The 15,472-nt window shown below is 41.8% G+C and overlaps 2 protein-coding genes across 2 annotated transcripts in view; one reads left to right on the forward strand and one right to left on the reverse strand.

Moving 5' to 3' along the window:
- Positions 1–1,229: 1,229 nt before the first annotated feature.
- Positions 1,230–8,172, reverse strand: fam81b (family with sequence similarity 81 member B). The gene is made up of 8 exons (XM_028413934.1): positions 8,106–8,172; positions 7,599–7,806; positions 6,020–6,138; positions 4,889–5,018; positions 4,184–4,290; positions 2,634–2,769; positions 2,330–2,531; positions 1,230–1,363 (listed from the first exon to the last, which is right to left on the reverse strand). The coding sequence occupies exons 1-8, from the start codon at positions 8,147–8,149 to the stop codon at positions 1,230–1,232; spliced, it is 1,080 nt and encodes a 359-aa protein (XP_028269735.1). The 5' UTR covers positions 8,150–8,172.
- A 4,050-nt stretch (positions 8,173–12,222) lies between these two features.
- The window catches only part of mctp1a (multiple C2 domains, transmembrane 1a), a 118,185-nt gene continuing 114,935 nt past the window's right edge, over positions 12,223–15,472 (forward strand). The window contains exon 1 of the mRNA XM_028415126.1: positions 12,223–12,911. Coding sequence (XP_028270927.1) covers positions 12,360–12,911 — 552 coding nt within the window. The 5' untranslated portion in view covers positions 12,223–12,359. The remainder of the gene's footprint in view (positions 12,912–15,472) is intronic.

Raw genomic sequence — 15,472 nt, forward strand, 5'->3', positions numbered from 1 at the left:
CAGACCATTGACTGTGAACAGATTCACAGCATGACACCTGCCCAGTGAGGCCGAAACATTTGATCGCCCCCTGGTGGCTTGCTGCAGTATAAACCTCGCCTCTCAAATCCATTTTTTCTTTCTTGTTGCCTAGTTTTTGTCCCGCCAATCTTTGTGCAAGTGCTATTTCAGTATGCTCATGTTTTTACTAATATCTAAATTCAAATATAGTATTATTAACCTATGATGATGATGATCCCACGAGTTATGTTGTCAGGGGTTTTATGCCCCTAGCGGAGGCTCCCAAGGCAAACAGCTCCTGGGTGACGGGTCAGACTATAAGAGCAGTTCAAAAACCCCCTATGGAAAATTGTTAAGCAAGGACCAGAAAAGAAAGAGAAAAAACAAAACCCTAAATATTTTTATGGATACATAAAAATATGTCTGCCCACCTCACAGACTCACATTCACAGACTTCCTGTACCTCAGTGCAGCAATAAATAAATATCTTGGTGACTGCAGAGCCACGTGATTTTACTGCTCTGTACTGCCTGGTGCACGCTGTATAGACTGCAATAATGTATCTTTCCAAATCACAATCATTGTTATGATGTGTTCCTGTTACTTGTTTTCCTTTTTTTGTAGTCACGACCTCCAATGCCTAGCATGATGGATGTTTGTGGCTGTGCTCAGTGTTGACTCTTAACTGCTTGTCATATTAACATCTTAGATAATATACTTTACTGAGTCATCAGTCACACTACGATACACCACCTTATCAACAGACTCATGGACAGGAGAGATGAGGGTGGTCACATAGTGCAGAAGTCAGTGCTGTGTGAAAGGGTGCATGGGAGACACTGTATGATTTCACAGCCTGCAGCAGCATCCCACTGGCAAAGGCAGCATAAAGAAGTCTTATTATTATTATATGATGAATCTTTGTGTGAAAGAGGCCTTTGAGACTCCTGTTCCTGTTCAAAATCTCAACTTAGTTTTTAAGAGCAAAACAAAACACACAATATCTATTATATTGCTTTATTAAGAGGGAAAATGTGTATTATTCCTTTTAAGCCATTGTAGCTTTTCTAAAAGACCATCCTAAAACAGCCAGTTAATGTATAAGGGTTATCTAAATAGCTGTGGACTCACAAAATGAATAATGCTAGTAAAGAAACAGCACCCACAAGGTCCTGGTCTGACTCAAGCTATTGCTTCAAAATATGTGTCAAAGTTAAAAGGAGCTGATGTCACTTCTCACTGAGCTCTGTCACCTTGCTGCAGATGTGCCTGACATGCTTCTGAAGCTTCTCCTCATTGAGGCGGGATTTAATGTCACTTATCTGCTGCAGGGATTCGATTGCATCATGAACAGACAGGAACCCTGTAGGGGAAAAAAGGCAGATCGTCACAACACTCAATGCATTTAAAAGAATATTTATTCCTTTAAATGCCAGTGATCAAGGTGCTATATCACCGTACACTTTTGTCCTGCTTGTATTACAGTCCTCTTGAGTCACATTTTCACCTGCATTATGCTCTCTCATAACCTATGGTTCAGTTTCTAATGGGAGCTGTGATCCAATCGACATTCTGTCTGAAACATTGCATGAAGTAACAGAACAGTAGATGACTGTGTGCAGCAGGGACACTTTCTTTGGAATATTAAATATCTTGAGCCCTCTCTTCCTGACTTCGGGCCCATCTTGCCACTAATATTTACGACACTCATCAATTATGCATTGATTTTCCCCCTCATACCATCGCTCTCCTTTTTTCATTCTACACTTAAAATAGAGCAATGGGTGAATGGCTCGTGCACTGAGGACGGGGGCTGAGAGGAGATTCATAGATCAGTTTCTCATTTACTTTAGGAAGAAATTGCCTCTTTTTCTAGCGTAGGCTATATTGTCTGCACATTATGAGCTGGAGATTCTGAGAGGAAGTGTGGTAGGTTTGAGATAAAGTGCCAGGACTTCTGGGAAATGAGACAGGGGTTGGATGTCAACAGCAGTATAATGAGGTGTTGAGCTGCTGCTCTGGGCTGGCTTGTTGGTTTTTGTCTTGTGTATTCCTCTCTCCTGTCTTGTGACTTATTAGCTTGGTGGTGGCCATGAAGCAACTGTGTGGATAGAGACTTGCATAAATACAAGCTCTTGTGATTGTGAGCTTGACTGCCCTTTGACATCAGCAGGAATTCAAATGTATCTTTATTCTCTGTCCTGAGATATTTACATTTCATCAAAGTTACACAATTTACAGCGATTAAAGGTCCATTTGCGTGCACATTTTTTTCTTGACGACCATGTGTTATGCATGTGTTTGCCCATCGGTGACAGTGATGGCCCACCTTTGTGGTATTCCTGTTTGAGCAGCTGCAACTCCCGATGAAGGCTGATCTCCACTGAGGTCATCCTTTTACTGAGTTTGGCTTCAGAGCGTTTCAGCTGATCAGACGGACTGCGGTCAGACTGGTTCCAGCGTGTCTCAAACTGCTCCACACACCCCTCCAGAGCATGCAGACGGGCTGCTAATTTAGTCTCTGCCTCTAACTGAACACACACATACAAATTTTAAAGTTTAAATGAAGGGTCAAGAACAGTCATAGTCTCCTGTTTGTTGAAATAAATGTGTCAAAATAGAACCTGTTGTACCACTTTGTCTTGTAATAGTGAGCGGAGCTGCTGGCTGCTCTGTGCGTGTGTCTGGATGGAACTATTGAGCTGCTCTTCTGTCCACTTCCTTAGCACCTCTGTGCGGTTCTTCCCTTCCTTTAGCTCAGTTAACATCCTGCAAACAAGGGAAACATAATATGTCTTTGAAACTAGACACAAAAAAAGACAGCGTATCAGATAGGATTCCTGGAAACCTGACTAGAGCATATCTTAAAAATATGGATTCTTCATGGCATGAGATCAAAAAAGAATTGGATCTGAATAAAAAGTCTACTTCTGTAATAAACAAGAAGACTTATGATTAATCCTTTATTGTAATGAGTTTTTTTGGTTTATTGTTTATTATAGATCCCTACTCCACATTTACATTAGTCAGTGTTGAGAACTGCTCTCTCTGGTACTAAATACTACTTGAATGGTTAAGCATGGTTCTATACTATTCTCTATGTATTTGTGAATACACAATTTCTTTGTGACATTGTAAAAGTTGCAATTTATGTAGCACTGTGTGGTTCATAATGCTAACATAACAATAGTTAGACAACGTTAAAAGCTGCAACCTTGGAGTAGCTGACGGGACACAACAGGCAGCACTAAATGTCAATGACGCAAATGTCACATCTGTGGCTCCATGTGTGAATACACTACAAATTCAGCAGTGGCGCAGTGGCCTTAAACAATTTCCCCTTTGGGATTACTAAAGTATCTAAAATTAAAAAAAATATGTGCATCAGCACTGTATGTAGTTCCTCCTGGTTGGCTAACAGGGATGATAGTTGTTAGGTTAAGTGTTGACAGGACAGCACAGCAGCTGATTTGATTTGTCAGTGTGCAGCCATTTAATGTGCAATCTTTGCAAGCCTGTTTAGCTTTATAAGTAAAACCCATTATTGCTTTGGCTGACATATGTCATACTCCCAGGTGTTTTTGGTTGAGGTCAAATGTGAGAAGGCTGTGGAGATTTCTGCAGTAAAACCAAAGGGCATTTTTATTGACTGTCTTGTTCCTCCCTTATGAGGGCCTTAATGGCTAAATTGCCTCGAACAAATCCTGACAGCAGGTGTGGCTCATTGCATTCAAGCCACAGATTAGATGAGATGCTTAAAACTGAAAACGAGCTAGAAGTCTTTGAATAGTAAACAAACAGCCAGCAGAAAGAGAATGTTAAATATGCTGAGGTCCCCTTTGTGGAGGCTTTTGAAAGTCAGCTGTGTCTACTTTGTTAAAATGTCTTGGCCCCAAGATTAACAGATTAGGACAGGAGACTGGAACAAGCAGGGGCACACAGAGGAGGTATTGTTTGAGCTGATAGGATGATATTTTATTTGTTGTTTTCAGTAGCTCTTTTATCTATTTTTATCTATCACTTTTTTGGATCCAACATGATCACTGACCTGATTTCCATCACAGATCTGAAACATTATGAAATAGAGCATAATATTCATCACTCATGTCTCTGTGTTTTTGCCTGTTTTGACTGGGCCTAATGCTGCTGTAGGTGTTGAGGTGTGATTGCTTCAGTGGTGTACCTGTCTTCTAGTAGTTTAAGGTCTCTCTGCAGATCAGACAGGGAGCTCCTTTGGTCCTGGGAATGCTTTGTCAAAGAGGCCTCCATTTTCCCAAGGTCATGATGAAGCTGATGATAGGAGAACACAGCTGCTGTTACCTGATGTTGGAGCATCTTTTCCCTCCATTAGAGTCCCTCACCTTTACCCTTTGTGGTTTCTGCTGAGTCAAGCTGATTGTACTGCTGTGGGCAGTCAGGACTGGGACAAACAATGATGACCCACTTTTCCTGCATTTTCAATTATTTTTATGGTGCTTGACCACGGGTCAACAGCTAATGTGCTGCTGCCACAGTGATTTACCACCATCAGAATCAGTGTGAGTGCATGTGTGTTTGGCTTTAGATTTAGTTATGTGATGGACATTATATGTGTCTTAATGGTTTGAAAGACCTTGACATCCTAGTTTCAATAAATCTCATTCACTCCTTTCTGTCAGTGGTTATGACTAAGCATCTAAGGCCAGTCTTAGTCACTCAGCAGCAAAAACAGTCAAATACTGTTAGATTTTTCTTCCATGAACATATTACAAAAAACAAAGCTGCTGTATATTTCTTAATTTGCGACGTGAACATTAAAATATTCCCAATATTTATTGTAGCATGACACTGATTTCAGTTATTTAAAGAAGAATCGTATTTTATCTTTAAAGACTGCACCGTCTCCTACCTTGACTTCCAGGGCTTTGAGCCGTGTATCCACAGCTGCCCTGAGCTGTGCCACCTCCTGCTGCAGTCTAATCACCTGCTGCTCCCCAGAGCTCATGCCATCACTCAGCTTGGCGATGCTGGCATCACACCTGTGATAATAGGTGGGGAAGCATAGAGAGCTGGTGAGAAACCACTGAGTGACAATTGTGGGAATGAGAAGAGGTTATAAGGAAATGTGTGAAGACAAAGAGATGAGCAAAATGCTGGACAAGAAGTGCTATGATTGAATTAGGATGGTGGCAAGACAAAGAAAAACAGTTTGTCAATATATATTCTACAGTCCAACTAAGTTAGAACATGTTTGCACTGATAAAAAAACAACTAATACCACAAGAAGATATGTTTCACCAGATTTATAACCAAATAAAATTGTAACTCTGTGGATATATGCTCTTCTTTGTGCCTAAGTTTGTGTGATAAATAAGATAAACGTAATGTGATGCAACACTATGATGATCAGCATTAACCGTATAGCTCCCACCCTTCCTGTGCTCAGCCTCTTCTTGTCTTTGTCAGGTCTCTCTGTGTATGCATATTAATATAGTATTTTTGATCTTATCCAGAAGCTACTTACTGAGATGCCAAGTGTGAAATTTGCGTTATTTCCCCATAGATCAGTGCAGTACATCCATAAATGGCTCAACTGACCAGTTTATCACAAACGTCTGGCCCTTAGCTTAGTTGATTATTCATAACTAACAGCGAGTGGTTATTAAAATGAGTAGCTGTGTTTTTAGTAGTACCTTTATTGGACCATAAATCGGCTTTTTGTTGAGCAATAGGCAATCTCCCTTCTCATCACTGACCCCCTACACACAAAATAACACTGCATGTAGGACCTTATATATATGTTGACCAGAGGTTGTGGGGAATGCTGAAAATAATTCATCCTCGACAGCCATTTACCATGCATATGAGATGACTTTTCACCAGTCCAATCTGCACATACACAGAATAATGAGCTCATACAAAACAGCCTCTACAGTGCGTTCAAACCTGTTTAATTATAGGGAGAGAATAAACAAGTAGTCTACCTCACTTACTAACTCAGTATTTTACAGATACTGAAGATGAGGATCTGTAAACAAACCTGGCAACTCTTCCTCTCAAATCTCCAATGACAGCCATGTTTTTTTGGTCCAGATTTTGAACAGCTAATGTGGTTCCAGAGGTAATAGAGTCCCGCTGGGCAATATGTCTCTCCACTGCCTGAAAAGAACAATATATTGAGTTAAGTGGATAAACCCACATTTCCATAGATGCTTTATTTTCCAATGGCAACCTTAACCAAGTTATAAACAGTCACACACATACAGGGACAACTCTCTCATGCACACAGGGATGACGCAGTTTGCATACTGCATATTGCAAATTTGTTGCTCCCACATACACATGGTCAGATGTGAGGAAGTTAATTCAATCATAATTGAGGGTAAGGGAACTCCCTGCCTACGTGTAATGTGTATTTAGGATCGCCATCTTCTTGCATTGTCCTAAACTATAGATATGGGGACACAGTTGTTTCCTCACCCAGAATGAACACCGTTAAAAATTCTTAAAACCAAGTCAGTGCTTCAGTTTGAGTCATCACATCAAATGTGCCGGACTACTGAGCCAGAAACGTGTAAAATGTGTCACTGCTCACATTATGGGCTGAAATAAAACAAGCTGCTAGTTTCACTCTGGCAGTTTCCAAGCTACTATTCTCTGGTGCGATCCAGGAGTTTAGACATCAGCCTACCCATGGACACTTAACATTTCTTAGGGCTGTAATCTGTATCTACACACACATATGAATATAAAGTCCACACTAGAACCGAATAAATCAAAAGTCTACGAGTCCAATCACTAGCACAGTTAACTAACTTTCTTTATTGTGAAATAATGAACTCTTTATCATAAGAAATAGAGATTTGTTATGTTGCATGCACACAGGGCAACAAAAACAGCAGAGGAAAATTGTTTATTAGGACTGGGCAGAAAACTGTTGAATGAATTGAAATTGAATTTTGTCAAAATGAACAAAATGCCATCACCACATTCAGTTCTATAGGAGGCTGTTCACATGTGAGTAATAATGTTCATAAGACTGTCCTCTGTCTTATCACGAACAAACAGTAACTATGTTATGTGGCATTCATTTAATTTAGCGGACTTCTTGTTTCATGACTTAGATTATTGCTCCTTCATGTGCAGAATTAATTAGCTTGTAGGCATCCGTGTCATATTTCAGTTAATGATAGCATCTTATCATGTTAATGGCTCATTTGGTATGCACTGATTAAGCCGTGTATTTGCCTTCGGTGGCTGGCATCTCATTGTACACGGCAGCTATTAAGGTGTGATTTGATGCTCTGTCCAATCAAAGGTGACTCTGAGCAGCCTCACGCTTCTTTTTATGAGTCAAATCATTTTTTTTTGCTGATGCAGACAGAACGTCCACGAGCTGATGATGATGAAGAGGAGTCAAGCAGGCTGTGTTCAGACACCATTCTATCAGGTGCAATCAAATCAAATATGTGGGAATGAGTTTATGCCTGTGTGGGTTTGCTGTACTTCAAACAAGATGAGGAGATGAAAGTAGATAAAGTATGCACAAGAAATAGAGACAATGAACCCACATAACACAAAGCAAACATTCAGGCTATAGTAACAGAACTGTTGTATACCTGTATTTCCATGCTGAGCTGTTTGACAATGTGTGTGATGGTGAGTATGTGGTTCTCCAGCAGCTTGCGGGAATGTACCTCGACTTGGACAGAGTGTCGGTTGGACTGCAGGCCTGCTGCCACCTCCTCTTTGATCTGGAAAGCCTGCTCCAGCAGCACAGCCAGTGTCTTATCCTGACTGCTCAGGCGTACTTCCAACACATCAGGCCTTAATCAGGGAGGAAACAGAAAATCAAAGTTTGAGATTATAGTACTAACTATAGGATTTAAAGTGAATGTTGAAATCACACAGAGTGGTGTTTTCACTTTTTAGCACTGTAGACAAAGAGAAAAGGAAATTCCAGTTTCTTTAAACAAAACATTTAAAGGTGATGAAACGAGTTGATGTGCACTACATGTCTGGGCCAAGTCTCCATGGCTTATCCCTTTGCATGACGCTGCTGTGGATTAAATTTATCAAAGAAGGAAAAAAAACAACAATTATGCTGGTAAATCAGTAAAAATTACCTAGTAGAGCTCTGACAGGGCTGTAACTTTGACTCATGGGACATCCTTATTGTCTACAAAGAAACACATATTTCATTCAGTATATATATATATGTTGAATTCAATAAACCATTTCCTTTACATTGTGCAGTATACTCCATTCTGAGTAATGATTTTCATTTTTCACATACAGAATACTCACTGGTTGTTGCGTTTCTTCAGCCAGCTCTTGAGTTTGTTGTTTTTGTGTTGTCACTTGGTAACTGTGGTCTCCTTGTGATGTGTGTGTGTGCAGTAATGTGAGAATCATGCATTGTTGGTGTGGTGAGGCAGTTTGGCTGAGTAAATAAAATAATAGTTGCTGACATGAGAGTGTGAACATTGGTGTTAACTCTAAAAACGGGGCTAAGTAACTGATAAGTGTTGCAGCAACTGTCGACGGGCAGACTTCTGAATGCAGTGCAAGTAACAGGTTAACAGTTTAACTTGCGGTATGTGTTTAAAACTCTACATGGGCTATCTCCAATGCATATCTGGACTACCTTTGCCGAGAACATGCTTCTGATTGCTTCAAATGCAGCTGACACTTACACTCAACAAAAATATAAACGCAACACTTTTGTTTTTGCTCCCATGTTTCATGAGATGGACTTGAAGATCTAAACTTCATTCCACATACACAATATTACCATTCCTCTCAAACATTGTTCACAAATCTGTCTAAATGTGTGATAGTGAGCACTTCTGCTTTGCTGAGATAATCCATCCCACCTCACAGGTGTGCCACATCAAGATGCTGATCTGACATCATGATTAGTGCACAGGTGTACCTTAAACTGCCCACAATAAAAGGCCACCCTGAAATGTGCATTTTGTTTCTGCTTTATTGGCGGTCTGGGGACTCAGAACCAGTCAGTATCTGGTGTGACCACCATTTGCCTCATGCAGTGCAACACATCTTCTTCGCATAGAGTTTATCAGATTGTCTATTGTGGCCTGTGGAATGTTGGTCCACTCCTCTTCAATGGCTGTGCGAAGTTGCTGGATATTAGTGGGAACTGGTGCACGCTGTCGTATACGCCGGTCAAGCACATCCCAAACATGTTCAATGGGTGACATGTCCGGTGAGTATGCTGGCCATGCAAGAACTGGGACATTTTCAGCTTCCAAGAATTGTGTACAGATCCTTGCAACATGGGGCCGTGCATTATCTTGCTGAAACATGAGGTGATGTTCATGGATGTATGGCACAACAATGGGCCTCAGGATCTCATCACGGTATCTCTGTGCATTCAAAATGCCATCAATAAAATGCACCTGTGTTCTTCGTCCATAACAGATGCCTGCCCATACCATGACCCCACCACCACCATGGGCCACTCGATCCACAACATTGACATCAGCAAAGCGCTCACCCACACGACGCCACACACGCTGTCTGCCATCTGCCCTGAACAATGTAAACCGAGATTCATCCGTGAAGAGAACACCTCTCCGATGTGCTAGACGCCATCGAATGTGAGCATTTGCCCACTCAAGTCTGTTACGGCGACGATCTGGAGTCAGGTTAAGACCCCGATGAGGACGACGAGCATGCAGTTGAGCTTCCCTGAGACGGTTTCTGACAGTTTGTGCAGAAATTGTTTGGTTATGCAAACCAATTGTTTCAGCAGCTGTCAGAGTGGCTGGTCTCAGACGATCTCGGAGGTGAACCTGCTGGATGTGGAGGTCCTGGGCTGGTGTGGTTACTCGTGGTCTGCGGTTGTGAGGCCGGTTGGATGTACTGCCATATTCTCTGAAACGCCTTTAGAGACGGCTTATGGTGGAGAAATGAACATTCAATGCACGAGCAACAGATCTGGTTGACATTCCTGCTGTCAGCATGCCAATTGCACGCTCCCTCAATGCTTGTGGCATCTGTGGCATTTTGCTGTGAGACAAAACTGCACATTTCAGGGTGGCCTTTTATTGTGGGCAGTTTGAGGTACACCTGTGCACTAATCATGATGTCAGATCAGCATCTTGATGTGGCACACCTGTGAGGTGGGATGGATTATCTCAGCAAAGCAGAAGTGCTCACTATCACACATTTAGACAGATTTGTGAACAATGTTTGAGAGGAATGGTAATATTGTGTATGTGGAATGAAGTTTAGATCTTCAAGTCCATCTCATGAAACATGGGAGCAAAAACAAAAGTGTTGCGTTTATATTTTTGTTGAGTGTAATACTAACACAATAAATTCATATTTACACTAATAAGAAGAGGATGCATTTGCCATAGCCTCACCTTTTCTGCTGTTGTCAAGCTCATTTATAGTATGTCAAAAGCTAATTCAAGACTACTTAAAAGTACACTTTCTGAGTAAAGTGCTAAAACTTTAAATTAGCTGCTCTCTGGCTGTCACTGAAAAAAACTGCAGGCAGCTATTTATGATTCTTTTGGCTGAAACAGGCTGACAGATTAATGTTTTAGAAAAATTCTCTTAATTAGGCAGAATCCATAAGGAAATACGGGCCAAATACTAAAAGGCATCAGCTCAGTATCTCATCTAAAATATCAGTATTTTTATTATGTAAGACTGTTACAGCTGAACAGTCAGCCTTTCTCTCCGAGTGAAAAAATTGGACTGATCATGTTTCATTTAACAAGTGCCAACTCTACATTATTATACCATGTGAGTCAAGTCTACTACTGGCATGTATTGTAGTCATTAAAGAAACACATTTCATGGTTCATCTGTCGTGCCTTCAGGTGTGTGTCTGCACGGCCTCACATACACATGGACTTTGGATTAGCCTCTTATCAACCGGAGCAGGATCATTACGAGGAAAGGCCCGCTCTGTGCAGACTCATCAGTTTCTTTTTCTCTCTCGCTCGCCCAATAGAAAAAGCTTATGGCAGCTGGAATGGTTTGGCTCACATGCTCACGTCTCCATCTACTTAACTGAAAAAGGGGTTCAGGGCAGTTCACTGTCCTTTGGTTGTAATTAAAGTTTTTTATTTTGTAAGATGGATGAGATACACAGCAAAGACATCAAAATATTGAATTGGCCACTCCTCCCATGATTGATGGAGATCAGATGTTATAAAAGTCACTGCTGCAACAAATCATCACACTGAAGGCTAATTCTGCCATCAAGGCGGAGAGCCTATGACAGAAGATGTCATCAACAGCAGTACTACCTTCATCATCACCTACAGGGTTGCATCACGTATGAATGCTCATCCAAGCAGCACACAAGGCTGTTGATATTCCACATTCTTTCCCTTTTATTACAAATCTTTTGCATAATAAAAGTCATTCTTTGACCTCTTCTGTGTGTTTATGTGAGCTCCAGAGTTACAAGGAAAGACTGTCTGTGTTTTTGTTTATGTGAGTGCGGGCACAGTGTTAACCAAGGGGGCAGAACAGGAGAGCAGGCCAGAGGGGAAGATGTAATGAGTTATTATACCCATCACAGCAGCAGCAGCAGCAGTGCAGCAACTAAAAAAGAGACGAGGCTGCTCAGTGCTGCCTGCTCGCTGCTGCACGTGGGTGATAACATTCACTGAAGCTTGACCTATTTGGCATGAAGAACACATCCTGAGCAGAAACATTCACATAACACAAAAGGAAACATGCCTTTCAAACCTGTAAGGTTTCAGATTCACGGGTAGCACTAAACTTTCCAAGGGCCAGACTATAGAGTGTGGAAATGCACACATATTATAACCTGTAATAAGATCAACTCAGATGGGGGATGACAGGGGATCCACAATTGAATTATAAACTTCTCCACTTTGGGGTTGTGTTATGCAATCACCAGCATGCATTATCCAGTCTAGTGACATGACTGGCCAGAGGGAGGCGCGGTGCACCCTTCGTCCTTCATTTGAATATAACAATTAATGGGCAAGTTTGCCTAACCCCTGGTTAAAGACGGTGGACAGAGCAGAGAGTCAAAGACAACAAAGCGGAGCATTTTGCAAACATTTTTACGTAATCCTTCAGAAGCCACTGTGTGTGTGTTCCAACTTTGAAGCTGTGGTGAGATAAGGATATCTTTTTTATCTCGTCTAACGGTGTGATATAAATATTTACAGTGCCATCTGCATAGGCTTTCTACAAGGTTTGTTAGGAGACTGGCACCCCCTTCATCATCACTGTACGTTTCTTCTTGGCGCTCCAAAGTGATCATCAGTGGAAGTGCAGCCGAAGCTGCAGCAGCCCAACTGTGACATCGTGCCACTAAACAGAGTGTGCTCAGGCTGGCTGGCTGCTGCACAGGCACCATGGAGCAAAAATCATCCAAGGATGACAGCACCGCTAAGGGACAAGAGTCTTTATCCTACCAGCGGAGGATGTGGAAGAATTTCCAAGGGAAAGCCAAGCCGTGGCTCAGTCCTAAACTGGGGTCGGAGCGTCGAGGTGCCGGGGGCGCAGAGGGCAGCAAAAAGGAATCGGGGTTATGGATGTTTAAGAGAAAAAAGAAACAGTTGGATCGAGTGTTTTCGTCGTCTCAACCAAATCTATGTAGCTCTACGCCGGCGCCTTTTGAAGGAGACAAGTCTCTTATTGGAGCCGATGCGGTCCCTGGCACCAGCAGCAGCAGCAGCGATGGAAAGAGTCTGCTACAACCCCTTGGCGCAGCTTCTGGTGTCACGGGGAGCAAACCCGAGCTGACGGCTCACGGAAGCCCCAAGCTTCCAGTATCTCAGTTAATCATGCACCAGCAAAAGAGCTCCTCTCTCGGATCGGCTTGCTTCGAGAAACTGGTGGTAGACACGGCCGCGGTGGAGAGGACAGGAGAGGAGGAGCAGCTGCGTAAAAACGCAAGTGATTCTGTGAGTAAAACTGTTGTAGTAAAAACAGTAATGTGGTAGATTTTCCCCTCTAACAACTCAAGTCATTGCAAAAATGTAAATTCCACAAGGACTTCATTGCTTTTGAAATAAATGAAAGGACACAAGTTTTTGATGGTGATGATGCTGCGACATCCTCAGCTCCTGTCACGTGATGCGATCATTGATTTTCCAGTCCAGTCGTTTCTTTACTCTGTCCTGTAGATTGTCTGTATTTCTCAGATCAGTAGGTACCTCCTCTGCCAGCAGACCTGTTCCATCGCCTAGCTTACACATAAGCTGCTATGTTTTTCATCAGTCACCACATGTTCAATATCCTGACTGTTTAAGCTCCTAATTAAACAGCCCCTTAATGGATTTCCACATGCTCTGATATCACTAGCCTCCTTTTGCCTGCCCATTAGTCCAGTATTATGGGCTGTCCCTGGCTTCACAGTCCATCTGTCACAGTGTCCTTGCCTGCAGACAGAGGTTGCCACGTGCCTGTAAATGCTCAAGGGTTCATCATGTCTGTTGCTTTTGTAAAAAGTGACCATTTGGCATCATATAAGCAGCCACAAGCAGTGATGAAGATTGATGACAGGTATGACCCCCCTCCCCTCACCAGTCGACGTGCTGAGTCAGGGTGCCTGAGGAGGAACAATATCAAAGGGATATGTCAGCTACTAGAAGCCAGCTCTGAAGGCTTCTGACAAGAAAGTCAGATCTCTTTAACGAAACACGTGGACCTGTGCTTGTCTCCTGCTTATAATCTGCTCCTATTTCTAGTTCTAATATGTTAATAACGAAGATCCATGTGCTCTGTTTCAGTCGCAGCAGTTATTGCAAAGCTTTTCATCTAACCAGACCTACTTATGAGCATCATCCAGTTTGCTGTCTAAAAGTGATTTAGGATACAAGTTCTGCAATCTCCCCACTGAAGCTGGCAAAAGATCCCCTCATCCATTAACTCTCTATGAAAAGTGCAGCACAGTCAGCTGAAGAGCTAGAAGAAATCAAACAGTGACTTCAATGAAACAGCTTCATCACAGCACTTTGCAGTTACATAATATGCGATCTCACTGCCAAATAAAGTTTTAGAATTCAGCCTTCAGTTACCTTCTCTTGTTGCCAGGTTTATCTACGCTTCTGTTCTGTTTGTTTTTTTTCATGCACTGAAAGAAGACACACATTTAAAAACTCAAGCATCATGTTCACAGGTAGGTTTAGTACAATGAAAGATTATTTTACCTTGATTACAATAACAGATATAAGCAAATGTGATTTATTAGGTCAGAAGAAGAAGAAGTGAGTTAAGAGGGAAACAATGATGATGAAAACAGATCAGAGAGAGTTACTTGTAATGAAAGATGACGAGAAAATGAGACGAGAGTGATAAGAGGTGCGGATAAAATAAGAAGTGAATGAGTGGAGACAGAAGATAAAACAGATTAGAAATGATTTAAGGGAAGATGTGACTTAATATGTGACAGAAGTCCTCAACATCAAAACACACAGGCACAATGTTTTATGGCGGAGCTCTTCTAATATCTGCATTTCTATAGCCATGCACACTGGTTGCATATATTTACATGTTTTTCTTCTGTGTACAATTCCCCTTTAACCCAAATCATGCATCTTTTAGGCAAACACAAGCCCACTCTTCAATAGACTTCCTTATATTGAGATGAAAGTAATTTAGGTAAAGCTTTGAGGCACAATTTCATAAATAACAGAACTGAAAAACATTTTAAAAAATGAGGGGATTGCTTACTATCAAGGCCTAAAAGTAATTTCATTATTGACTCACCACAAGAAAAAAATAAGCTCAATTAACTTTTTTGCTTTCAGTGTGGGGAGATTTGTGTGTGAGTGTGTGTGAGTATTTTTATGTGAGGGCTATGGTTTCCTTTCCATCATTACCCAATTGACCTGCTAAAAGCCTGAGGTCATGTACAGAATAATAACATTGTCTGGAGGAGCTGCTTTACTTTTTATGTATGCCAGCTTTGCTCTGTTACAAACAAGCAATAGTGCTTCTGATTCCCAGATATTTATCTATGTTACTGCACACAAACGCACATACACAGACACGCATGCGCACTCCCACCAGCCCAGAGCGAGAGCGCGTCGTGTTGCTTACTGTCGCTCATGACATGCTAGTTGGAAAGACCCCCCCCCCCCCCCCCCCCCCCCGAAGTGTAAACATTGGGGAAACGCTGTTATTGTTTATTTTGTTGGGCATTTGTTCAATTTTAGCTATGTAATTATATTTTAAATACGTCCGTTGTTGGCGTTCGCTGACAGAAATATCCGGGTCTTTGACGACGTCAAAGGTAAAACATGCTAACACATTAGCGGCTACGTTAGCATCCACGAAGCCGACAGCTATGATAGCCGCAGGCTACATGACTGTTTGCAGGCACCGCTGGTGCTTTTGTAACTTCTGTTTTTGCGCACATGAGGTAGACCTAAGTTTGTTACAGTCACACAACATGGCCTCGTGTCTGGGTGGGTCTACTGTCATGTCTGTAGTTTTATCAAATCACGCCCAACCATGATTA

Source organism: Parambassis ranga, chromosome 9 (genome assembly GCF_900634625.1).
Source record: "Parambassis ranga chromosome 9, fParRan2.1, whole genome shotgun sequence".
Lineage (NCBI taxonomy): Eukaryota > Metazoa > Chordata > Actinopteri > Ambassidae > Parambassis > Parambassis ranga.

Bases quoted from the DNA above. Each gene is read 5' to 3' on its own strand.
- fam81b (XM_028413934.1), bottom strand. From the start codon at position 8,149: ATGTCCCATGAGTCAAAGTTACAGCCCTGTCAGAGCTCTACTAG. The intron at 2,532-2,633 runs GTACAACAGGTT...GTGTGTGTTCAG, and splicing joins CACTATTACAAGACAAAGTG to TTAGAGGCAGAGACTAAATT. The intron at 1,364-2,329 runs GTGGGCCATCAC...TTTCCCCTACAG, and splicing joins CAAACAGGAATACCACAAAG to GGTTCCTGTCTGTTCATGAT.